This window comes from Xiphophorus couchianus, chromosome 10 (genome assembly GCF_001444195.1).
Source record: "Xiphophorus couchianus chromosome 10, X_couchianus-1.0, whole genome shotgun sequence".
NCBI classification, from domain to species: Eukaryota; Metazoa; Chordata; class Actinopteri; order Cyprinodontiformes; family Poeciliidae; genus Xiphophorus; species Xiphophorus couchianus.
The window spans coordinates 3,106,051-3,132,880 of record NC_040237.1 but is presented as its reverse complement, the minus strand read 5'-3'; the positions used below and the strand labels follow the sequence as shown (position 1 = coordinate 3,132,880).

Sequence of the window (26,830 nt, the reverse complement as noted above, 5' to 3'; positions counted from 1 at the left end):
AGCCAGCGTGGAGCCACATCATTCATCGCCAAAACATTTCTTCTTGTAAATGTTTAACACACTCTGTCGCATACAGTGAAAAAATACAAATTATACACTGCTGCATTGAATTTTTCTTGTGTTAACACATGTTCATCTGGTCACTGAAAGGGTTTATGGGTTACCAAATGGGTAACCAAATATCCAAATTTCAAACAATACTCAACAAAAAAAACATTATACTATGTTCCTTCAGGCCACCAATAACTGTTTCTTGAATGGAAATCCCTATCTTTTATTCACATATTTACCAACTCAGAAGTGACACCAAGTGGCTACACAAACAACACAACAAACCCACAAAAAAAATGAACACAAGATACAAAAAATAAATAAATATAGCTCCTACATCTCCAACATGTAGATCACTCTGTGGAGTTCAAAACAACTTTTAAAGCAAGATTTATCAATTTATCAACCACTGACTCAGTTAATATAACAAAAAGTACAGATTTTAGAAATTGGGTTATTAATGGTCTTTCAGGTGGAAAATAATCTGTCAGTGCATTAACACACTTAAATAACATGATAATAAAATAAATATTGGGAACATATGAGATGGTGAACTTGTGTTATTACTACAACTGTCAGTTGTATTGGCTGTTTTTGTCAGCCAATACAACTGACAAAAACAGTTTGTCAGTTGTATTCAAAAGTGAAAATAACCCAGGGGTATTAAACATGGCCTGGCCTTCCAGTTACTAATGAAGGCTGTTGTTTTTTATGGTTCAACAAAGACTTGGTGCTGAAATAGCACCAATTTAAGTGTACCAGAGTTGGTACTTGCACCAGTGGAAAAACAGATAACTAGTGCTTGGCAAACACTCACATCACTTTAGCTCTGGAATTGGTTTGGAGTAGAAAACTGCCAGAAAAAAGCAGAAACTGACATTAACAAGTCAAGGAAATTACCATCTAACTATTCACAGATTAACCCCAGATTGGTTTGTCAGTTTTTCCCACTGGCCCCTAGCACCTGGATAGTTGACATTTGAGGTCTTGCATCTATTTATTAGATATATTCTTTACCAAGACCAACATTCATCTTATATGATTTTTATAGTGTTAGTTACTACAGTAGACTCCCACCTATTTGCAGTTCAGTATTCACAGATTCACCTATTCACAGATTTTTTTTTTTGTGGAGTATGACTCCAAATTATTTCGAAAAAATAGCCTGTTCAAGGATTTTTTCATAGCACATGTCTAAAATATTTGAAAGATCCTTGGGAAGCTGAGACACCTAGGTACAACTCAGATATATTTACCAACTCAATTAATTGATCCAGAATCAATTAATGATCCTGGATCATTAATTAATTGGCTGCTACCCCCATGAACGGAGATAAGAAAAACTGTAGATATGAGCTCCTGGTCTCAAGTATTCAAAGACTTCAGGTATTTGTGGGTGGTTGTGGGGTCCATCTATTTAATGCTACCTGTACCGTTTAATCTCAGTACATTTTTAAAGAAATTGTTTTGGGATAGACTTTGTTCTAGTATCCAGCCCCTATTGACTCCAATTCATACTGCACCTCAAGGCCCATTCTCACGTTCATCTATGATCAAGCAGACAGATGCTGATTATACTGTGTAGATAGTAAACGTTACAACTCCTGCTCCCATCTCTCGCTAGGCGTCCCCTCATTTGTGTTGCCAAGGTTTTGTGACCAACAGTGGCTCTTTTTCTCTCGGGTCATGTCTTTCCCTCTTTCCATTCCTGTCCTGTCTACATCACTGACAGTACAGTACATTCCACTGACACTAGAGCCATTGTGGGAAAGTTTGAGGTTGTGCAACAAATGGCCCATTATGCAACATTTTGATCATTTTACAAGCGTTAGCTGAGTTGACTCAAAGATATTTGTATTTCTGATGAGGTTCAAATGTGAATCTCAATGAATTTGAATAGCAATAAAGTGATATTGCGTTTTACTTCTTTTAATTTTGATGACTATGGCTTTCAGCTAAGAAAACCTCAAATTTCAGTTTCTCAGAAAATTATAACATTACATATGACCATTAATGATTGAGAAAAGTATTCTAATACAGAAATGTTTGGCTGTGACCCCTTTTGATCATATTTTAATAATTTGAGATGCATTTGTATTACCAGCTTCTAATGAAAAGGAAACAGCCATATTGAACTCCTAATAATTTTATCATTAACACAGCCATTTCCCCATTACAATGTTTTCTTCTTTAAATTTGTACATTTTTAAAGTCCATGTTTAGCCTCTTGTAAAACCTTTTCCTTTATCATAAACACTGAAGTTGACTCAGTTAAAAGTATGCTATCTTGTGAGTATTTGTGTATTAGTCCTTATTTTGGCTGTAAAAGTTGTCTCATGGCTGAGTCTGCGTGGATGAGGGAATGAGATAGGAATGAGATGAAGAGGAGCTTTCACAGTCAGAGGCGTCCCCATCTGTTCGCCTGAGCCTAATTGTTCCTGCATGCGAAGACATGGAGAGAAAAAGGAGGAGAAAAGCAACTGTACTCATCCCCTGTCCCAAAGTTATTTCTGTAACATTAAAAGACTGCCACCAGCATGCTCAAGATTATTGCCATGTAAATAGTGGCACTTGGCTCGATTCCCCACTAATGAATGTCATTTACTCTTTTAAACGAGGATTAATTATCGACAGAGGACCCTTCTCTCCTCCCACAGGGAGCATGTCGCAATTAGCTGCCAAAGGATGACTGCTAACATTTCTGTTTTTAAAGCATCTATATGTAGGCATATGCTCCTGTGACGAAAACCCTTCCAATTAACTGTCTTTATATTTCTGAGCTAAATTTGAGACGGGAGAAAAAGCAGCTGATGTAAGAATAATACCTTTACCTAAACTGGAGCATGCAGGCCTTGTATTCGATGTTGTTGCTGGACATTGTTGTGAAAGTAAGGGAATAGAGAAAGTCGTACTACTTTGGAGTTAGCCTCCTGGTTGCAAAATAAGGCCGAAAAAACAAACACAAGCCTCAAATTAGATTTCCCAAAACATAGCATTCCCTCTCATTTTACACACCACTGTGGCCTGCAGACGAGAATAGAATAACCAGTGAAATCCGCCTCAGGAACCGACTGGCACAATCACAAGAACACTTGACAACGAAGAGATCTCTTCATCTATTATTATTAAACTTCATAACTTCTTTAAAAATCAAGCTAGAGTTTTTCTTTTTTTAGCTTTTTTTTTTTGTAGCTACACTGTCAGATCTGCCTCTCTTTGCTTTCTTTTTTTCTGTTGCAGAAGCTCTCATTCCCCTTTTGTGAGCTGCTTGCTCTGATTCCTGCATTGGAGGGTTATTTCTGCTCCCAGAGGGAGTGTTTCAAGTTTTAACCTATTTCATGAGGTGTGTTTAGTGAAACACAAGACCAAAGATTCACTGATGAGAGATTTTGTGGTCAATTTTCAGTCACCATTTTGTTAAGCTCTGATTCTCAGATACTAATTTTAGCTGATTTTTCTTAAAGCTCCACTATGTAACTTTTACAAAATTCTATTTTTGACATATTTGTTAAAATTGTCACCATCTCATGACTGTAAGAAGAGACAGATAATCTCTGAAAATATCAAGCTCCTCCCTGAGCTACTATTGCTATCTGAATCGGTTTTCATGCTAACTAGTCTAAGCATTCACTGCAGCATCTGTTGTGGTGAACCATCTGTAGCATAGCAGAGAGAAAGGGGGAGATTGTGAGCAACATGTACACAAGATTGATTGACAGAGCTAAGGCCCTCCCCCTGCCTCTGATTGGTTGCTTCTAATAGAGCAGTCAGAATGACAGCAGGTCCATGTCTCATAGCATACTGTCACGACATAGTGATAGTTTTAACAAATAGGTGAAATTTTTTTTTTTTTTTTCATAAAAGTTACATACTTCTGCTATGAAGTGCTACAGTTATCAAGTGCTTGATCTTGATAACTGGTAGCTTTGAAGGAAGACAGAGTCTGGAACTAGTTACAGTTACCATGATAGTGTCCTCTTATTTTTTCCCTTCTTCCTCTTTGTTTTATGACCTGTTCTGGTCGCTTTTTACTGGTTCGCCTGCCCTAAATCTCCCCATCAAGCTTGGAAACAAACATAGACATGGTCAAGAGATGTTTGTGTTTGAGTTTCCTGAGTGCATCAGTGTGACAGTGACTAAATGAAGCATGCTACATGTGTGTATAAACTTTTAAAGGAAGATGGACTTCTGATTTACACACATTCACTGAACTGCTGACATCATTCCCAGAGCAGCAGGTAAACAGCAGAGGAGCCTCATGTTTTCACTGCGAAGAAAACAGTCTTAAATAACGTTAAAAACTAAAACCTTCCGACGTCAACAATCTCGTACCTATTTTCACTTCTTTTCCTTACTTTTCCTTCTATCTTTCTGTCAGTGTCAGGGTGAGGGGCATGCTCCAGGCTGTTGCAGGTTTAGCAGATTCTGAGGAGCACAGGAATAATTTGAGATCCGCTCTGTTTCATCATCCTCTGCTGTCAGAAGTTTGTTTCTGAAGCAGGAGCCTGAACATTTGCTTCCTTGGATGATCTGTCACAAGTGGCACTTTGTTGTGCAGTTGTATTTGTCTTTGGCAGGTTTTACACAGTAAATATGAACAGAAATACACAGTGATACAGTGTGCAAAGTCTTGTTTCTTGTTTCTCAGAACTTGTTTTATTGTTGCGTTTGATTTTGGTTTTTGGGGGGGAAATTTGTTCTTATGCAGTAGCTCCAAAATTAAATTTGTTTATACTACTTATATACAGTCTTTTCACTCTCTCCATTTATACAGATCTCTAGTAAAGATGAATGAAGATGCCTCAATTAAATTAAGTTGCAGTATTTTATAGTAATAATGCTCTCATTATTACCGACCTTTCTTAAAAGATCATCTTTAACAATCAAGTGGATATGAAATCACTGAACTCATCCATATCTGCAGTCAGAGCAATAAGAGAGACATTTAAAAGAGCCAACTGTGCCAAGTAAGTCCATCTTACCTCCAGGCACAGTTAGGAAGACAGTAAGGCAGCAAAAGCATTTCCCAAAGCTTACAATTGGAGAACTGTAGCAAAGATTGATCTTGTGGTTCCCATGTTGCCATAACAACAATTAGATGGTAAATCTAAAAGGTTGAAGCCGAAACTCCAGGTGGGTTTGGCATGAAATAAAGGCTAAATATGTGGCAAAGCAACTTTCGCCTAATGGGAAGTGAGGTGGAAAACCATGGGAACCTTGTTCACATGCAAAGTATAGTACAGCCTTTAAATTCCAGGGTGTTTCGAATAATGTGCTGACTTGTCTTGGAAAAATTAAAAATAGATTCTCCTTGGCTCTCGCAGGAGTATAACAAATGTCTACAATGATTACAGCAGGGTTACATGCAACTTTCTCTGCAACATTTTTTCCTTCCACTCAACTTTCCATTAATATGCATAAATAAAACATTATTTGATATATATACAGTATATATATATATATATATGTAGGCGTGTGTGTGTGTGTGTGTATACATAATTATAATTAACATGTTTTGTGTAAGTGTAAGTTTAAACTGCAGTAACAGGGATTGTTTCCCATGTTGTACCTTTTATAGTTCAGAGGGGAACCTGAGGAAATGGATATGAAGTAGTAAAAAATGTTTTAAAGTGCCCATGTAAGGAAGGTGTAAGTGAATAAACAGATAAACAACCAGCAGCCTTTACAGATCGACTCCCTCTGGCTGCGGGCCAGACAGGTACTACCTCCGGCATAGTTTTGGAAAGGGCCACAGCAAGCAAAGGCTGCCTCAGAAGTCAGACAGTCTGCACATTTTTGCTGCTGATGGCATACCAGGGGCGCCATTTTCCTCCTTGAGACAGACAAGCCAGAGGATCTGATTGGCCTTCCGCCAATATGCACTCACAAAGGCTCCTTTGACAGCAGGTCAGCCGGTTAACCAAGCAGTAGGCAGAGGGAGACAGCTGGAAAAAAAACACTTCTGTACTCTTTTGCTGCATGATTAAAGAGTCCTACGCATTTTAAAAGGTGCATCATATTCTTGTCAAAAATGTTAGAGCAAACGTACTTTTGCGCTCCTGCAAATTGTGCTGGCCTCACATCCCGAGACACAGGTCTGAGTGAGTGCTGTTGAGCAAACATGACCCGTGCTTGTACATTTTCAGTCTGGCCTTGCATCTGTGTTGGCCTGTGTAGACCTCCAGGCTGCCAAAAGAATACCATAAGTATGTAAAATAAACATATGCTATAGCTGTCAAAAATCTTTAATATTTTTCTCCTCACTGATGCAGTTCAAGTATCTGTGGTAGAGGTAAAACTTTTGTATTCTGTTGCAATAGTTTGTTTGTTTTGTTTTTTTGTAGATTTAGAGTAACTTCCTATTGTCAAAATTTAAGAATGTGGATTTAGGTATAATTTACATAACACAAACGACATAACTAAAGCCAGAATCATGCACATGTAATTTTGTGTCTGCTTTTTAACAATGATAAAATAAAAATGCGCAATGGTTAGTTCATCCCTGTTATAATATTGATGCAGCCTCGCAGCATTGTATTTTTATCATAAAGCTGTGTAGGTGCTGACACGGTACCGTTAAATAGCTGTTGATGTCTTCCTGTCGGCTTCTGCGCTCATTATCTCTCCAGTCCAGACCTTGCTTCCCCGCTTTCTCCTGCCGCACATCTCCTCCCCTGCGAATCGGCCGCTTTGCATACGACTGATGTTTAAATGCTGCATTGTTAACTGACGTGGGGCAGCCCTTTGCTGACCCGGGAGGTATTTGCTCGTTTGATCATGGGGCAGCAGTTTTAATGTATCGAAGCAGCTCCGCTCCGTAAAGCCCCCAGTATAGGGAAGAGGCTGTGGGCCAAAATGGACGAGGGATCCATTGGTTGTAGGCCTGCAAGTGTAGAAAGAAGGTGATTATAAAAATATCTGTTGGTCAGCAAGGCCAAAGGGGAGGGTGCTGACCCTGCATTTCCACTTATGCAGCTATGGAGGGTGTTGGTATTTCAGGGGGTTGTTGCGAGGGTTGTGAAAGAGATGGAGAATAAGACTCTATTGATGAGCAGATTAAATATTTCCATCATTGTCTGTGTCCAAGGGTTTTAGTTCTACAGATCTCTGAGTATTTGCATGTTTATTTGTTTTGGTTTTTGTTCTGTTTAGCACCAGTAATGTCCAGTTTCAATGAATACAGTAATAAAACATACAATCTTGCTTTTTTTCTTAGTGAGTTACATGTTTTGCCTTTAAAATAAGCTGATAAACACTTTTTCTGGCTTTAAGATCATAAAGATAGTAAAGAACTGAAAACCTCAGTGTCAGTGAAAATATTTCTCTTTTTACCTTTTTGTCTCTGGATGGAATAATCCCAGTTCGCCAACTGACAGTCCAACAAAAGTGTTGAGAAAGAAAAAAAGCAATGACACACTGTACAAGTTTGTGCTTACACCGAGGGACCTATGTATCAAACCCCTGTTTGCACTAAAGGTAACCAGGCTCTGGCCCCTTAAAAGAAAATATTGAACCCCCACACACATCTTTATTGCCTTTTCTTACCCTTTTGTCCTCTTTCTCCTTTACAGTTTGGTTTGTTTTGTTGTTCTTTTTTTATGGAAACTCTTTTGGACTGGCAGTGACCATAGATATCAGTTGGGTGGGGGGGGGCTGCAAGAAAACTGGCTTCGCTCAGCTAGATCATTAATATTTGATGGATTGGTCCCCCATGAATTTCCCATAGCATTCCATACTGAGCTTATGATGTGCATGAGACTGCAGAGAGTTTATTTGACTTGAAGCCCAGCTCACAGTCAGGTTCAGGAACATGGTAATCACATGGATCATTGGCTAGCAAGTAAGCTATTTTAACAATTATGTCCAGTTTGTGTTATTTTGTGTGATCGGTGTCAATGTTGCGCACATTTACACGCCTGAGGAACTAATTCTAAGTCCAGCTGTCACATTAACATGACAAAAGTATTGTGGAAAAAGTTACATTTTGGTAAATGTAGCTATATATTCTGTAATCCAGGATCCAGTTTTGGCCACTCATTGTCCTTCAAAGCTATTTTTGAGTTATTAACACGCCAGAATCTGTTATATTCCTGAACAGCTGGCAGTCCCAAATAGGAATTAGATAGAATAGAATGATTTTTATTTGTCCATCAAAGGGGAAATTCAATTTATCAGCAAGTTACAGGTACAACATTTTCAGAAAAAAAAACCTTAGTCAATTTTATGAAAACTTTTGCCATTTTTATAACCATTTGCCTCCATATTTCCTCAAAAGTATAAACTGTGAAGAAAATTAGATCTGTAGTGGTTTGTGGGGGTTATAAAATGGTTTGCTTATGAAAATGGAAGGATATTACAAATGGAAAAAATGACGAGGTATAAGAATACCTTCTCATGTTTTGTCTACATATTCACTGTATTGTATTTTAATTAGGGCTGAATATGCAATCCACTTAAATGACTGTTGAAATTTCTGTTTTGACTTGTGAAATATATAAAATACTTGAATGTACATGTTTATAATTTTCAAATTTGCATTAATAGCAGGTATATACTCCAGAGGAAATACATTTTTTTTCTTTTCAACAACATTGCCCAATACAGAAACTAAGCTAGTTTCAGTAATGGGCAATAAAACTCATTAGATGCTTGGCTTTACTTAAGCAACACTATCAAACATTTTTGCAGCTCTCAGCAATTAGCAGGACCAAATATATTCATAGTTTCGAACTCGTAAAACCACATAGATAAACAACTGGCTTGCAAAGTAGTTCTTTAAGATACTGATATATTGCAACATACCTGCACTTTTCTGCAGATGTGGGTTGAACTTAATGAAATATTGAAAGAATATAGCTGGTCACCTAAACCTTCCCATATCTACAGTCAAAGAATTAAAAATGTAACTTTGACAAACAAGGCTGGACAAGAATCCAAGTTTTATTTTTCCACCATTCACTTTGAGGAGGATGGTAAGGGTGTTCATGCTCATTAATAGAGAACTGCAGTAAAAAAAATCACAATTTGTGATCAGTGAATCTACCAAACCATTTATTTTAAGACCTGGCGTCAACAATTTAGGACAGTGTTGTAAACAAAAGATAATATCTAAGCTCTAAATCTGTTAATACATTGACATAGGTTGGTCAGGAAGATAAAGATTTAAGTGGAAGCTTGAATAAAGGACTTTGTGGAGCAGCCCACATCCTGAAATTACCTCTTTATTTCACTTAAAGCAACTAACCTTTGTCACCACAAAGAAACACCACAAGGTTAGGTTTATAAAGTGTTAACAGGTTCAGAGTTCCCCAATAATATTAATAACCCTTATGACTGAAATCATTCAAACCCCTTTGTGCAAACGTCATGCAATTGGGTCATTAAGTACTCTAGAGACTGTTGTCTCAAAAGGCATACCTTTAAATTCCTGCATGAATAATAATGTTAACTTGCTCCAAATGAACTCCCTCCTTCTTATATATGTGAGTCGAGCTCTTTGTGTCCTCATGAGATATCACAACTGGATTTTGCAAATATGATTTGCCTCTTTTATTTCCAAATGTCCCAGAGCAACCCAGATGCCCCTTGACTTTTGAACTGTGGTTCACAGGAAAAGTAGAGGTGAAGCAGCAATCTGCATCTCTCATGGCGCTTCACGCCCACGCTGTAGCTGAGATGGAAAGATAGCATGCCACATGAGTTTACTTCTAAAACAAAGAGGAAGAAAATCTTTGTCGATAAACTCCAGCTGTCATCATTGGCCCCTTCAAGATCTTTTCGTTTTATTCCCCCAACCTTATTTCCCTTTTTTTAATGGTTGCTTTATTATTATTTTCTTTTTTTTGTTTGTTTCAGCAGATGATTGACTCTGCAAGGATGCAAGCCCTGATTAGCAGGGCTTCAGAGCTCAGAGTCTATTGATCAGGCCTCCAGAGCACTAAGCAAATGTAGCTGGAGAAACCAGTCGATATTGCTGTTTCTCCAACAATCCCAGTCACAGTGGTGGCTTCCCCCGCACACTCACGATTGGTATTTTTCAGGGATTGAGAAAAAAGGAGAGATTTGTGCTTATTGCAGATCGTTGTCTTATTTAAACTTATTTGTGTACACTTACTTTGTGATTTCTGTCCTTCAGGTGACTCTATTTTTTCTAAACTATAACTATTTTATGTTCTGGAAATTGGAAATATTCTTAAATTAGGTCAGTGGTTCCCAAAGATTTTCTGGGCCCCCCTATGGATTACAATAAAATCCCCCCCAAAAAGAAAAAAAATCATCTGGGCACACACATTGTTCAACTAGACATAAACCTATAAAGATATTTTGTTTTTAAACTCCACTTAAGTTTATTTCACACTTCAGGTTGCAACAAAACACACTACAAACCGTCTTTACAGTGAAACACTTGTGTAACTGTTTTTTTGTTTTTTTTTTATTCATCCATGCCACTTCCTGTGCCCCCTCCTCCCTGTAATGGCACTGCACCCCCCGTAGGGGGTGCGCCCCACACTTTGGGAACCACTGAATTAGGTGAATATAATAAATATTTCCTACCTCCTCAAGTTTAATCTAATCCACCACCTAAGCTCCATATCTGTTCCCTTGTAACTCTTGGGTCTTTCTCATCTCTGAGACTATGGAAGCTTGTCTGCAAATTTAATGGAACAGCATGGATTATTTAGACTGACTAAAGTCTACCTTGTAGTGTCAAATGGGGGATTGTAGAATGACATTATACCCATACATCTTCTTCCTCTGCTGCACTCCTACTCTCTTCTCTCACTGGCTGGATAAAGTGATTTGTGGCTGCTAAATGTACATTACGTATGTACATTTGTTCTGTGTCATTTTTGTCTAGGTTGTGAGATTTTCTCCACCAAATTGCCTCCACGAACATGCAAAGTTGCATTTGCGTTTATAAAAATTAGCAAAAACATTGGTCAGACTTGTTCGAATCTGTTCAAACTTAAAGGTATTATTCCAAACTTGCATAAATTTGATCTAACTAACATGTGCCAGTTTAAGTTCACAATTTAGATGTACAGGAATCAAGCCGAGTTGAAATGAACCAATTCACTGCTATTCTTCTGAATTGGCATAAACTTATTCAAATTCACCGGAATCAGTTAAAACTTGCTGGCTTTAACTTAAAGCTAATACAATTTAAGCTCCCAACAACTAGTTCAACTATACCAAAGAAAACAAAGCAATCTAGTAAAACCATAGTAGCTTTTTTGTTAACACCTCCTTATCTGTTTTGATATGTGAATTGATGAAAAAGCACAAAATAAGTAGTTAAATATTAAAACAAAATGTTTGGGAAAAGCATTAGCAGTGGAAGGTTTTTAATAATGTTCACACTTTATTTAAAAAGACCATTGAAATGAGACTTTATTGATGAAAGTTACAAGCTCAAGTAGAAGAAATGTCTCCTTTTTGTTGTTAGTTTTTGTTTTGTGAACAACTCTCTGTCTGAATCTTAATTTATTCACTGGCATTCTCAAATAGTACCACCATTACGAAGGCATTTTTCCTTCTATTGGGACTTTTTTTCGCATAGAAGTAACTGATAACAAGGTAATATTGAAGAATCCAGTTGAACTATATAATAAAGTTTGCATAGTTGAGAATTGGCCAGCATCAGATTTTTTGCATTTGTTTAAAACAACCAATTTGTGTGGGTGTGTGTATTTGAGTGGCTTAACTTAGTGTGTGCCGGTGGGCAATAAAACGTCATGGTATGTGCAGAGACACATGAAGCAAAAACCACACGGGACTTGAAGCAAATATTTAGATTTTATGAAAGCAAACAAGCAGCATTTAGAGGATCTTTGTTACCCGTTTATAAAAAGAAAAAAAATACAGAAACAAACATAAATACTAATGTCCTCATCTTTCTCATGGAAGCTTAAATAGACTGGATTTGTTGTGACCAAAGAGTTTAAACCATTTATCACAAGCTGGGATCTTTTTTTTTTTTTTCTGGGAAAACAGTTTTAGGCACCTCGTGAGTTAAAGCTTTGGAGATTATGTATGTGAACTTTCATTTAAGAAAACAGATTACTCCAGCAATTAAACCAGCAATTTAACCCTGAAAGGAAAAATGAGCTGAAAGTTTTAATTTCACATATTGGTTCAGCGTTTTATTTACTGTCTTTAAGACATTTCGTACAATAGTGCTGGTTTTAGGTGTCCAAACATGGATTCACATTGTTTGTCTGTAAAAAGTAAGCCAGCAAAAGAAAAGCAGCTCCGACAGGTTATCTTGAAAAAAGTTAAAAGTTTAGCATGGCGTTAACTCAATTTATGTACGTTAATGACATTTCGACACTGAACAAACAGCAAAAATTTATTGAAGTCATAGGTTTTTGAAGGCCTGCAGCTGTAATGGGTAATGTTTTATTTTCTTTCACCTTTTTTCACTGTGGCCAGAAATCGGATCTGCAGCTGGCCCCCGGCCCTCGTGGAATGTATACAAGTGGGATTTAGGGTCTTTTTTTATGGGGTAACCTTAGCACATAGTGCAAAATGTCAGTTTTCAACAGTTTAACAAAGTTTTGTTTATTATTTTTAAATTTAACATTCAAACATGTGTTCAGATTTATTTTAGAAGACTGCGCTTATAAATCAAGTCATGTTAAGTTATTTAAAAAATGCAATGAAAAAATACTTTCAGCTGTTTCGAATTCTCACATTATCACATTTTTATGGCATTTGCATTTGGCAGGTTGGTCTTTAGAAAATCTTAAGAAACGAGGAGTAAACACAAAACAAAGTTAGCTTCTTCATACAAGTAATAAGTGTATCCGTTCTTTTCATTCAATATAAATTTAATAATGACTATCAATGTTTAGGAAGGAACTCTTACCCCATGTAGTTTTGTTTTTTACTGAATTAACTCTACTTTCTTGTTTGCATTGGGTGAAAGCAGTTGCAACACAACAGAGAAGCACTAATTAATTGGACAGAGAGAGATTCTGGCCATTTTTCTCCTTCTTTGAACTTTTCTTATTATTATTATTATTATTCATTAAATGCATCAAAACCAAGAATTCCCAATATTTTCAGTCTGTAAATGCATCAAACAACTGTGTCGGACAATTAGGGCCATTGTAGATAGAGGAAAAAATTATTATTGACAAAGACAACATTTGAGTACATTTCCACTACTCTCTGGTGTCTTAAAGTTATAAATTGCAAGAAGAAAATTGCAATTTCCTCTGATTAAAGGCTTAAATTTCAATAGATGTGCATTTGGGATTTTACTCCAGGTTTATAGTGAGTCCACACTCTGGAGATTTTGTTCTGACGCAGGAAAAGAACCCAACTCTACTACTTACACTTTGAAAAACTCATCTCAATTCTCATCTCATAAACTTTCCACTTCAACCTTATAGAGGACCTCTAGAGCTTTTGTCACAAATCTTAATCTGTATAGTTTTTAAAAACCTTCTAAAGTTTTTTTTCTTTCAAATTCTTGACTTCACAATATTTTATTATATAATAGACTATTGTAATTTTATGCCTTTTAATCATAAAAACTTTAGTTTTGAGAGAACAACTGAGATTTTTATTGTAAATATGTTAATTTATTCTCAAAACTTAAATTCTTTGGTAGAAATTTACTCCTCCCTTACCAATTAAATTTTTTTTATATCCACAATTTCTATAACCAACAGCATGCACTTTAATGCAATTCGTAACATAATGTATGACTTGCAATAGTCTTGTAGTTCCTTTATTTTCTGTCTGATTCAAACCTGCTAGCTCTGACAAGAAACCTTCATCAGAACTGGCTGTTCTTTGTTTTATAGACCCGAGAAATAAAATTGGAATCAGTTGAACAAACGTGGACCACCAATCAGCATCAGCCAGGAGAAACCTGATCAGTGACTATATAAAATACCCTTAGTGTTGACATTTTCTTTGAGTATCTCACCAATTAAGGATAATGGAACTTGTTCAAAATAGACCACTATCTCTCTTAAATGCTAACCAAGATGCTGCACAGTCTTATTTCAGGATGCTCTGTTCAGAAAATTACAGTTAGTCAATATGGCATGCCTTCATAAAGTACAAATCTACTTAAAAACACATGCTGCTATCATCTTACAGCCTGAACAGAGAACAATAGGAAAGGGGAAAAATTAGAGAAGGTCAACCAAGAAGGGCTTTCTGTTGAAAGAACAGAAAGTAAGCAGAAGGTGTGAGGGAGGGGACATAAAGATGAGACAACTGTGCACCAGAAGAGAAAAGACAGAAGAAGGTGAGGGTTCAGGAAGGTTAGCTGTCATGGGACTGATCTGTGTGTGTTTGGAGCTTTGAAAGCCACCTGCACCGAGACCAGAATGAGGGAAAAGTTGCAGCAGAAACACGAAATTGCTGCCGGCAAGAAAAGTTCTTAAAAATTCCAGAAACAGTTGCAACATATTCCTTCTTCCTCTTTCACCCATTTCAGTTTCCTCTTTCCATCTCTTTATTCCCCCTCTTTTAATCCTTTATCTCATTTTTTGCATACACGTTACTGCCTCCCACACTGAATTTACTGCTAACTTTCTCCTTCTGCCCCCATTCCCTTCCTCCTCGCACTACTTCTCCAGCAGACTGCTGAATCCCAGTCTAGCCTTGAACTGCTGCCGCTGCTGGCCGTGGTTGTTAGCAGCCAAATAAAAAATGGATGAACTGCTAAAGCTCTGGTGCTATTTTCCTGCCTTTAGTTGGAAGGAAAAGGAAGAAAGAAACTGTATTGAATGAGGCCATGTCTTCCTTATTGAAACCTGACCAATTAGGTTTTATATATTTTATCAGTAACTTTAAAGGAACCTCTGGTATTATTTTTATTTTACTAAAATTTAGCCATAAATTATTATAACTCATTAATTTAGAAATATTTTATTTGTTACATCTTTATTTATTGTTTGCTTTCATAAGAGGAGTTGGTTTCTGTGCAGAGCTTCCCTCATATGTTTTGCAACTCTATTTTATAGATGCTTGCGTAAAGTTTGAGCTCTACAAAAGTAAATGTATGTTTTTGTATATTTACATTTATTTATGCTATATACTTGCATTTTCTTACACTGTACTTTTTAGTAAGCCTATCTACAGCCATTGCTGGACTTTCGTTACTGGCTTAAACATTGAATGGGATTTCAATCTAAAAACTTTTTTTTTTTTTGCTGCCTAACAGCTCTAGTTTTCAGAAATAAAAAAATAAATAAACAGTAAAAATAGAGATGCCCAAATAAATCAGAATCTGAACCACACTTAAGCGCTGAAACAAAAGTATTGCTCTTTGGTTTGGATTCAGTAACTGATGCAAGATGATGATTGTTGTTCTTTCCAGTATCCATAACTCGTTTCAATATTTAGACAGAGGAAGTAAAAACGAAGTTTTAAGAGGTTGTTTAAAAGGAAACTGTATTTTTGCAAGAGAGAGCAAGACTTTTAGCAGGTAACAGTAAGGCTAACAGAAGTATAGCAACTTGAATTTGTTTTATCTTTAAGTCGTCTCAGCCTCTGTCAAATACCATGAGACCGATCTTTACTAACCCCCCACTAACTATGCCAACAATCGTTTTTAACTTTTTTCATAAGTGGGTTCTGTTACTGCTGTTTACCGCTGCTTACTGCTATCAGGGTAGAAAAAACTATTTTTAAATTATAGTTCTTAAAGAGAAATCAACTACCATCAGGTTTGGGCTTTATAAAATATCAGAAATCAGCAACAAAATTTTGATTTCTGCACCTCAAATTAGGAAAGTGATTCAGCACGACAGTTTACTTTTTTAAATCAAATATTGTCTATTTCATCATTGTTCTTATTGTTCTAAATGTTTGCATGTACTTTTCCTAAAAAAATGTATTTAAATTCCCTCCACTGCTGCATGACTGCCTATAATAAGAGCTAATAGTCTCGCTCTTCGCTCTACAGTCAGTATATACTGTAAGTGTTGGTGTGTGCAGGCTCTTAAATGTTGTTTTTCTTTGGGGAATTACATGGTGTTGGGGTCTTCTTTAAATAATTACAGTAAACAGCATCCAATTAAAGACCTACTTTAACTCTGTGTGAGTGTGTGTGTGCAGATGTTTGGAGGGGGGGGAAAATCACCATTTATCTTTAACACCTCCTTGGGGGCAGTAGGCTGAGCATACATGGCGGGATCAGATCTCTCTTACAAACAAGTCAAGTCATTATCTCTGGTCTGCAGAATGAACTTGATCCAACGTTCGTGAACGCTTCGGCTTTCCTGTTTCTCGTTACGTTCACTTGTTTCAAACGTTGCACATTTTTCTGCCTAACCGGGGCGATCGCAGGCCCATCTCAGCCCTTTGTTTCATCATATTTCAGTCTGCGGTTTTAGGTTCTGTGCGTGTTCGAGAGTGTGTGGAAGCCTCAGACAAAGGGAGTCGGTGTGTGAATATTAGGGAGCACATGTGCTTCTACAATGAAACATTTATTTGAATTAGTTTCGTTTTAACAAGTCAGGGCGTTACTAAGACTTACCCCCACCAGTGCTCCACCTCCGTGTCCATCACTCAAACCATTTGTGAACACATTGATCCTTGCCTCCTTTTCCCATTTCTCTCCTCCTCCTCCTCTTCCTCCTCCTCCTTGTCTTCCTTGCTGTATATTCCCAGGGTTTGCAAGGAGGAGAGCCAGAATGGCTCAGACAGCCATTGATTTTTATTTTATTGGTCTACTTGTGGAAAGAGGACGGATAAGGGAGGGCCTGAGAGATGCAACTCTGCTGCTAAGTTTGCTCGTAGTGAAGTGTGTGTAGGGGCGTGTGTGTGTGTGTGTGTGTTTGAAGGTGGGTTGGGCCTGTCTGCTTATGTCTGTCTCACCGCCATTGTTTTTGTTTTGGGGCAAGGGTGTTATCTATCCGTCTGAAAATTATGTGTGTGTGTTTGTTTTTGTGTGCATGTCCAGCCGCCTTAGAGAGCCATCAAAAGCAGACTGTACAAGTGTACTGTGTGCCCAACGTTGTGTGTTTTCCATGTGTACACACACGTGTGTGTCATTTGAGGAGCTGGGGAATCTGGGGTGCTGATGGAGCTGGCACCAGGGACTTGGACCCAAACACACCCACACACACACACACACACAAACGCCTGCGCGCGCACAGCTGAGGTGTATCCCGGTGCTCATTAAAGCTGGTAATAAGGCTGTGCTGCTGAAAGAGGAGGGAAAAAACAGGCAAAGGAAGGAAGGAAGGGAGGGAGGAAGAGGATGGGAATGGAGGAAAAAGGGGAGGAAATAAAGGGAGATTTTAAATTTTAATAACACTGGTACGATTTTGTAAATCTTTCCTGACAGAAAAGTCCTCATTATTTTCATCTGTCTCTGAGGAGCCTCTCCTCCAGCTTTGCCTCCTCGGGTAAACGGACCTTTCTCTCTTTACCTCTCTTTTTCCCGATCTTCGGATCTGTGTTTCTCCCCTCACTCTCCACCTCTCTGTTTCACCCCTCCGCTCTTTCGTGTTTTTCCATTTCCAGCTCCTTTATTGTCCATTTCTTTTCCTTTCTCTGCTCTGTCGCTGATCATTTCCACTCTCTGTGTCCGTCTCTCCTCCATCGCATTTCCATCCGGTTAGGTGTTACCTCTCCGGTTACCTGCAGAGGAGCAATGACGAGAGCCAATAGGATAGCCAGGACCCTGTACTCTTATTGGCTGTCACTTTACAGTTACTGCTCTGCTCTTTCAGTCAGAGATGCTGTAAATTTGTTGTTAGGTCATAAACATTATATACAATCATATTTAATAAATTGGAATATTGTTGAAAAGTTTACTAACTCCATCCACTAAATGAAACACCTTCTTTAGAAGAAAGCTGATGAGCAAGTATTTCATTATAAGATTACAAAAGTAGTGCTGCAGAAAACCCTTAGAAAGAATTGGATGTTTATTAGTTTTAAATATTTTCTGCTGGCTAAAGGTCTTAAATGGTATTTACAAAAACATCAGGCACTGAACAAATTGCCCACGTTATATCATTTAAATGAAAAAAACATCAGAATTAAATGATGAATTTATTAACATTTTACATAACATACTTTTACAGTTTTAACAAGAAAACATGATGTAAACATGAAGAAATTATGACTTCAAGCTGGGTTGAAAAAGAACAGGTGGGCCATAAGAGGGTATCCCTGAGATGACATCATCATGATTGGGGTTTTTATGCTTTTGTCAACATCAAAAGGTTGAAAGTGGAGTTCATTAATACCGTTTTTAACTTGTCACATTAAACAAGTTAAATTATTTCCAAGTAGGGAAATAAAAATTATTTTATTCCGTTGTTTCTTTATTTTTGCAAAAAAAAGAAAGAAATGTCAGGTTCTTGAGTTGACATGAATTTTGTGAAATAAATAGCTGAAACCACTTTAGCAGAATTGTATTAATTTATTTAATGAACTTTTTATCCACCCTGTCACAGAAAAAGATATCAGTGCTTTTCTTTTGTTCACTTATTTTGCAACAAACTTTTGTCAAAATCTTATTGAAGGAAACATTTGGTTTAGTCTGATCCAAATTGCCCTATTAAGATGCAATACATGTAAAATGTTGAACATTAAAGTTTATAAAATAAGAAACAAAGGCTTCTGATGTAGTTTTTATCCTACTACAAACCATTTTAATTGAATGAATCTGCAGTATGATAAATCACTACATGTACTCTTTAGTGTTATCATCACTCTGATCTGGAAAACATGGTTCAGAAGCTCAATAATGCATAAACCAACACGTTATGATTTGGGTTTTCAGTAGCTTAGCGTCATTGTAGGGATCTGAGTGGATGTGGGTCAGTGTGCACATCTGCACCCTTTTGTATGTGCACCCTTTGCATCAGTCACACATCCTCAATCCTTCGTCTCCCCCACCCCCACACACACACACATTTCTCACCCTCTGCCTTTATGTCAAGTGTCAAAACTGGAGGATGGATCCGGTTTGATAAGTTCTGTTCTGTCTGGCCACGTGTCAGGACAGGATCAACCACACGGTGGAAGAAAGCTATGTTCACTTTCCTACCTCCCACTTTTTCTTTTCTTTTAATTCCTTTTACAGGGGGGGCTTAAAGGAAACATTTATCTATTTATCAATCAGGTTGCATTTTAGTTGTTTCTGTTGTCTGAGAAAATTTAAGAACATTCTAAATAACTTTTATCTATATCTACAGACTCATTGTCTCTCACAGACACAAAGGGAAATAAGTCATATTTCCTCCTCCTTATTGCTTATGAGATGCTGTCACTAAACCTGTCACAATAACAAATTTTGTTGGACGTTAAATTGTCCCAGAAGTTATTGTGATAAACGATGATATCGTTTTGACACCATTTTCAAAAAATATAATGACAATGGCATAATAATGTAAGTTGGTCCTCTCAAGGATCAATAAACTCTCATTTCCAATGAACATCTTAAAGCAGAACTGGAAGACATTTTAAATATTCTAAATAAATAAACAAAACAAGCTAATTAAATAATAAAATGGAAACTGACGTCTTTGTAAACAAAGCAGAGCATCAAAAAAGGGTCTAGTTCAGACCAAGCACCAGACTGAAGCCTTTTGTCATCTAGTCTTTTGTATAAAGAGAGACAGACCCGAGAAAGACAATCATGCAAATGGAAATTATTGAGCTCATTTTAATTTATCATGCGATTAATTGATTTATTGCTAATTACGACAGGCTTTGCTGCCGCTGCTCATGTGACTTTGTAAGAACAATGTTTCCTTTGTTCATCATTTGTTTGTTTGGACGATTATTCCCTCCTGTTCTGGATGTGTTGAGCTTGACAGGATTTTTACCTTTACTTTGTTTTACTTTAGGACGGTTATGACGATGCGTAACAGTGGCGACAAGGTGGAAGGTTTTTGCAACTGGGAACTGATTAGCTTCCCCAAAACTCAAATAATTCTAGAGAACTCAAAAAGGTGGATGCAGAGTAGGACCAGGGATCATATCCCCAACTCCAACGTCTCTCTGTCCTGTTTTCCAGAGATTGAAAGAGGAGTAACAAAAGCAAATGAGGTGGATTAGCAGTGCTTACCAACAACTGATGGTTTGATCCAGGACTTTTTGCTGTGGAATATGGTCTCTGCTGCCTGGATGTACAGTTAGATCTACAAAGTAAACAAGCTGAAAGTTTCTCGTGTCTTGCGTGATGTGCAGCGCAGTGCAGACGAGATAAAAAGAGGAATTCATAAAAACAATAATAATTCAACAGTCTATTTGAAAGACATGACATTAAGAAGCATCCATTCTCAATCTTCTAATAATTTCGAGTTTTGTTGTTCCACATATTTGTAGCAAACGATGAGCTCAAACATGAACCTCTGCAGTTATATCCTTAAAACCAATCAAACCGGAATCATCTGTTCTCTAATTAGACATTTAGATTTTTAACTCAGCTTTCACTGTCCATTTAAGATGTTTAAAAATGGGGATTGAATTTGCACTTTTACCTTCCCTCAGCGGGGAAAGCTTTAATTGCCGATGTTTACATGATTTTTTTTCAGCTTTGTATCTGTAAACAGATGTTCCTCCTCTGCACAGAGGCTCCTTAAGTCAAAATGTGTGTTTATGGGTATTTTTTTAATATACCCCTGGGACAGAAATAAATAATTAAACAAATTCCAGCCTTATCATATTCAGTGCAGCTTTGAACACTTGAGTTTTTGAAGTTGTTCTCTGTGTTTTTTGCTGCCAAATAAGACTCCTCTAATAAACGCTGGTTTATTAGCGCGCTGCCTCCTCATCGGAATGGATAAAGCTAACGTCCTGTACAATTCTTTTTCCAAAGTAAGCTTTAAGTTGTTGTTGTTTTTTAACAAACACCACAAAGCAAGCTGGCTTCTCCCAAAGCATTCACACACACCCACACGCCCACACCCCCCCCTACAAGACACATGCTCCTCCGGGTATTTGGCTTGGATAAATAATCATTCTAAATAATGAATGTCAATTAATGGGGAGAGACGTGGCCTTGCTAAGCGTGCTCTGATGAGGGTTTCAGTGGGATCTCCTCCCCAGCTGCTTTCAGCCAATCACAGCAGCCTCATCTAAACACCAGAGTGGGGTTTACTCATTACAACTTCTCGATTACCGGTTCATATTTCACTGTAACATCAGAATTATTCACCGTTTTGTTTTGGTGAGTGTGAAAATGCATTGCACTAGTTCATATGAAGAGAACTTCAAATTATTTGTTTGATTTGTCTGTTTAATAATAATCTCCCTCTAAATCCCTACTAAATCTCAAACATTATTGTGGTGATCTCTCTAATGTCCAGTGTCTTATTTGTTTTAAAAAATGAAGTTCAAGGCGATTGAGTTTAGTTTATATACTCATCGATTAGGACGAGAGGAGCTGCATCTTTGCAGCTTTCTGCTTAAAACATTCCTCCGCAGTCATGGCTTTAAACTAATTGGTTTGCTGAATCTTTTGTAAGTCTGAGCTGGTGGAGTGTAGAAGGCCGCAAGCTCAGACTTGGACTTTAGAGGGTAGCAGGGTGACTGAGCAACCAGCCAGCCAGCCCCTTCTCAACCCTCCCCAGTGATAAATGGCCGCGACATGGGCTATTCATCTCATGCTTAGAGAAGTGGACAGTGCCCCCCTGCATGGCCTCTCCCCTATCCCTCCACAAGTCAGCAAATGTGATAATTCTCTCATTTGTCAGATGCAGCGGAGGGTTGGGAATGTGTTTGTGTTTGTGTGAGCATGAGCGTGTGCTTCTGCCACGGTTTCCCGCAGAGTCCTAAAATGTCTGGAAAAGCGCTGAATTTGCCTGTATTATTCTCCAGTAAATTAACAATGGTTGAGCTTTTCCTTTTTTTATCCAAGAAAAATAAATCAGTTTCTAAAAGACTGTGCAGTTTATCTATATTGCTTTAAGTGGCATCATTTATCTCTGCTTTAGGACATCTCAACTTCAGGTTTTAACTGTAGGACGCTGGTATTCGTAGGAATTATGGACCACAGTAAAAAATCTGTAAATTCATGAGACCTCAAATATAACTGCTTATAAAAATAAGACACTGGACATTAGAGAGTCCATTTCAAACTTTAAATATGCCTTAATATGCAGTAACACACACAGTACAAACCATCTTGGCAGTAGCTAATATCTACTGTCTTTCCTATCTCTGCTGTTAGGAGTACAGCCAATCACAGCCAAGGAAAATAAATGCAGCTCCTGGATTGGTTGCTTTGTAAAGGCCAGCCAGTAACATGTAAAGGATCATTGCACTTTAATATTTCAGCTTCCCAACCTGAGTTTTTTGTTTTTTTAAATGTTTTAAGTACGCATTACAAAAAGCTCCTCAAATGAGCCAATTTTCTACAAATAACTTTGAGTTGCGTTCCACAGACAATATCAAATATTTAGCCGTAAATAGATGCTGTTCACTGTAGGTTTTGTTTTGTTTGTTTGTTTTACTGCAACCTGAGAAAACACATACAGTGCCGTGAAGAAGTATTCACACCACCTGAACTTTGTCATGTTTGCTCAAGTTGCATTAAACCAACACAAAGCAGGACATAACTGTGACGTGAACAAAACACAATTATAACATTTTTCACATGAGAAAGCACTCCCCCATCATGACACTGCCACTGTCGTGTTCCACCATCGGGAGGGTGTGTTCAACATGAAGTTTGGTGTTTTTTTAGACCTCTACAAAAACGTTTTTATAGAATTATTGACTAATATTTGACCTGAGCTGCCAAATCTTTTCTATTTCTATTCTAATCAGTCTTTTTTTTTTCAAGCCACTCATAACTTTCCTTTCATTTCACAGTAGTGCACTGAGTGTAGTGTTTTTTAAAGCTATCATATTTTTTATTATTTGATAAAGTGCTTATCTAAGATGGTTAAAATGCCAAAAGACAATCAAAACAATTGCTACCGTCCGGTCTGATCAGCATATGTTGTTTCATAATATCTCTATAATAAACCTCAACGTCTCAAGTTCAGCATGTTTGCGCTTCTGCTCTCTGGTTGTGTTTTGTTGGTTCAGAACTGCCTCGCTTTAGTTAAAATGGCACCATTTTATTGTCCAAAAGACTGGGTTGTTTTATGGTGAATTCCTTCAGTAATTCTGCGACTTTTATTACCTCCAGGAACTCCTGAGCCACTTTTTCCACTTTACTGTGCAAATAAAGTTTTAGAGCCAGTTTGCAGTGTGTATATACTGATCTGTCACATTTGTTTATAAGTGTTTTGCTCTGTTTCAGAAGTGTACACACATTAGGGGAGCCTTCTTTTTACAGACACTACACAGGAGTAAACACAGCAGATTTTCTTTTCCCATTTTTCATTCAACTTTATGCAAGTTTTAATGTTCTCATAGCAGTGACCACAGAGTGATAAATACCTTGTATCCAAACCTCATGGTAACTATTAAACACAATAAGCCTCCAGTTGATTACTGGTCATTTAATTGGCACATAAACATGTGACTGTTTTACATGTTTACTGCTCTGTGTTGACACTGCATTAACTTCCCTTCCCTTCTCTCTCTGCAGGATCATCCAGAATCGCATCCTGGTCTTCGTCCTCGGAGGCATCATCCTTCTCACCATCATCTTGGCCATCTATTTAAATCTGCAAAGTCACTGATCTCTACTGTGTACCCATACAAAAACACTCCACCCCCCCAATGCCTCTCAACGCAAATATAAACACACACACGTACGCGTGATTAATAGCGACAACAGCGTTGTTCTGCTGTAATTAGGACAAATGGTACCCATGAATCATACTTTCCTAAGCCTGACAGGGAGCTTTTTTCCATTTGACTTTCCTTTTTTCCTTCTGGTTTTGTTCCTGTTCTCCACTTTTCACGTCCCTTGCTTTTTCCTTTCTCTTTTCTTTTGTACTCTGGCCTTTTTTTCTTTGCTTGTTTTACCATCTCTTGAGACAACAGTGGTGTGAAATGTGTTTTTTTCTGATGGGTAAAACTTTTCATGTCATCCTCGATGTAGATCTACAGCTCATCTTGTCTTGGAACTTGGAAGAAAATACAACTGTGTGCATTTTGCATAAGTGTTTGGACACAGTTCTGCACATGCATGCATGCATGCTTGCAACAGTCACAGTCATAAACTACAGCCCCTCTGACTATTGTTCACCTCAAACTATTCTATGTGGACATGTGTAACTGCAGTATGTCAGAGCTTTGGTAACTTAATGAGTCAGCCATTTTTATGATGCAGAGAAGCGCTTACAGATAACTCCTGCATTAAATCGCTCCGCGCAGCCAAAAATATTATTTTCAGGGCAGAATTTTGTTCATACTACTAAAAAAAACATATAGTTTGACTTATTGAAAGAATGCTGCTTCAGTTCAAGAACAAAGAGAGACTAAGATTTTTAACCTGAAAGTGAGCCCACTCTTAAAAAATCTTTAAAAGTTTCCATATTTGGTACATTTTTCTCCCAATACACACATCATAAATCAAAACTCTTTTCAACTTTCTTTGTGAGAACATATAGCTTATATATGTATGTACTAACATTTAAATGTATGTCATGTATAGTGTTTTTGCTTTCATTGCAAGTGATTCTGTTGCTATTTATTTAAGAATGCAGAGGTTTCAATTTAAATATCTGTGATATAGCTGTATGATTTATTTTGTTTAAAGATTTTTTTTTTGTCTGAATTAACATGAATTGTATTGCAGGACCAAAAGAAACTGTGTTGGTTTTTAGTTGCTTTCGAGGTTCTTATTTTTTCTCTGTAAACAGATCTTACCTGTTTTACAACCTGTAATGTTTGTTGTCTGTATTTCAGGATTGTCACAATACATGTTTCTGTTTATCAGTATCCAAACCGATGAAATAATATGGTTGCAGGTTTGTCCTCCCGTGTGGTTCTTATTGGCTCTTTGGAAAATCTGGGGTTGTTTCACTAAAGTGTTCATACCCCCTGAATTATCACTTTTTGTCACATTTCAGCCACACACTTTATTGTGTTTCGGGGGATTGTATGAGATGGAACAACATAAAGTAAAGCCATAACGTTAAAATGGATGGAAAATAACTCATTGTTTTCAGAAAATTTTACAAATAAAAATCTGCAATGAATGATGCTTATCCCTGTTGAAGAAAAGCATTTCTATGGTCTTCACAGAGCAACTGGATTTTTAGGTTGTTTTCACACTTGATAGTCAATGAGACTTGGTTTGATTGGGCACCAAAATTGCAGTATTTGTTATATTTTCAGATGCAGATTCAAACTATTTGAAAAATCTGTTCCCCTCCTCGCCTGTGGGGGCGTTGCACCAAAAACCACTGAAGAAAACGACATGAAAATCTCTGAAGCTAAACTTCCTTCTTCACAAAATGTAAATAAAAATGGAGTAGCGTCAGATTTCAGTGGTTCTAGGATTTCTTTAATGTCTTTTGTAAAAGACCACGAGCCTTTTCTCCTGGTAGCACTGGACGCTCACGTTTGCTTTGTTTGTATTTTACCAGGATGCCGTGCATCCTGGTAAAAGCAGGATAGTTTGCTTCCTGCTTTTGGAGCGGTCTCTGGTCCGCTTGCATTCGAACTGCATCAGAGTTCACTTCAACCAAACTGAGACAGAGTTTTCAGGTGAATCAAGAGTTTCTTTTATTGTCTGCATCAGAGTTCAGTTGCACATTCACAGCTCCCCAAACAAAATAGTTTGATTAACGTGAACTAAACAAAGCTGGGGTGAATGCACCGTAAATGACAGACAGATGAACCCTAATCTCTCTGAAGGCAGTTGCTTGCACTGGATTTTATTTAGGGGTGTTACACTAAATATTAAAACAGGTTTTCTTATTATTTGTATAATATTCAGAAAACCGTGCATCGTTTCACTTCCGCTTCACAATCATGTGTCATGTCAGATCAACACTTTGTGTTGATCTGACATAACACCTGATAAAACACACTGAGGTTTGTGGCGATAAAATGGCAAAAAGTGCAGGGGGTATGAATACTTTTTTGCATCACACACACACAGCATTCACTGTGAATACTGTCTCCTGTGGTTGGCTCCCCAGTTCCCTATGAGGACATTTGCTATTCTGTTTCAGGGCCGTATTCGTCATTTTCAAGATACAGGGGAGTTAGCACCCCACCCTCCCCAAATACACACATATATACACACACACACACACACACACACACACAGACTTACAAATCTCTCCCTCCCCTGTCGGCCTCCATTTCGCAGGCCCTCACCATCCGCGGCGTCACTGTCTCCTTCAAAGCACCAAATTAACGGCCAACAAAATATCGTCCCTTTGACCGTCCCGCGTGGGGCCGACCCATAGAGACTTATCATTAAAGTGGAGAAATGAGGAAGGAAAAAGAAGGAAGTGGACTGGGAAGAAGAGAGGTGGGGGGTTGGATTCCCGGGCAGTTTGACAAACCTTGTCTGATAATGACCCTGTGTGACTGTGCTTTCACTCGGTCTAAATGTACTGTGTGTGCAGCCTGTACAGTATGTGCTGATGTGCTCTGTTCTCTCTCTCCCTCTCTACCTCTTCTGCCACCTTTTCTCCTCCTCCCTGTCCTCACCTTGCTCCCCCCCCCCTCCCCTCCCAGCCTGTCAGATGAGTGGTAGCTAGCAAGCGAGCGGTGGAAGGCAGCGTGGCGGCGGCTTCTATTTGAAGTTGTAATGGTGTCAAAAAGTCAGGGCTGACTGACAGACGTCAGTCCCACAGGGCCTCATTAAAAACAGACCCACTTGACAAGGAAATAATTGAGCGCTGGCGACAACTCGGGGGCCCCTCCG

The 26,830-nt window shown here is 37.9% G+C and overlaps 1 protein-coding gene across 2 annotated transcripts in view; it reads left to right on the top strand.

The window, feature by feature from the left end:
* The window catches only part of vti1a (vesicle transport through interaction with t-SNAREs 1A), a 133,302-nt gene extending 108,381 nt beyond the window's left edge, over window positions 1-24,921 (top strand). For both annotated transcript variants that reach the window (XM_028029748.1, XM_028029749.1), the window contains exon 8: window positions 23,585-24,921. In XM_028029748.1, coding sequence (XP_027885549.1) covers window positions 23,585-23,678 — 94 coding nt within the window. In that variant the 3' untranslated portion in view covers window positions 23,679-24,921. The remainder of the gene's footprint in view (window positions 1-23,584) is intronic.
* Window positions 24,922-26,830: the final 1,909 nt, after the last annotated feature.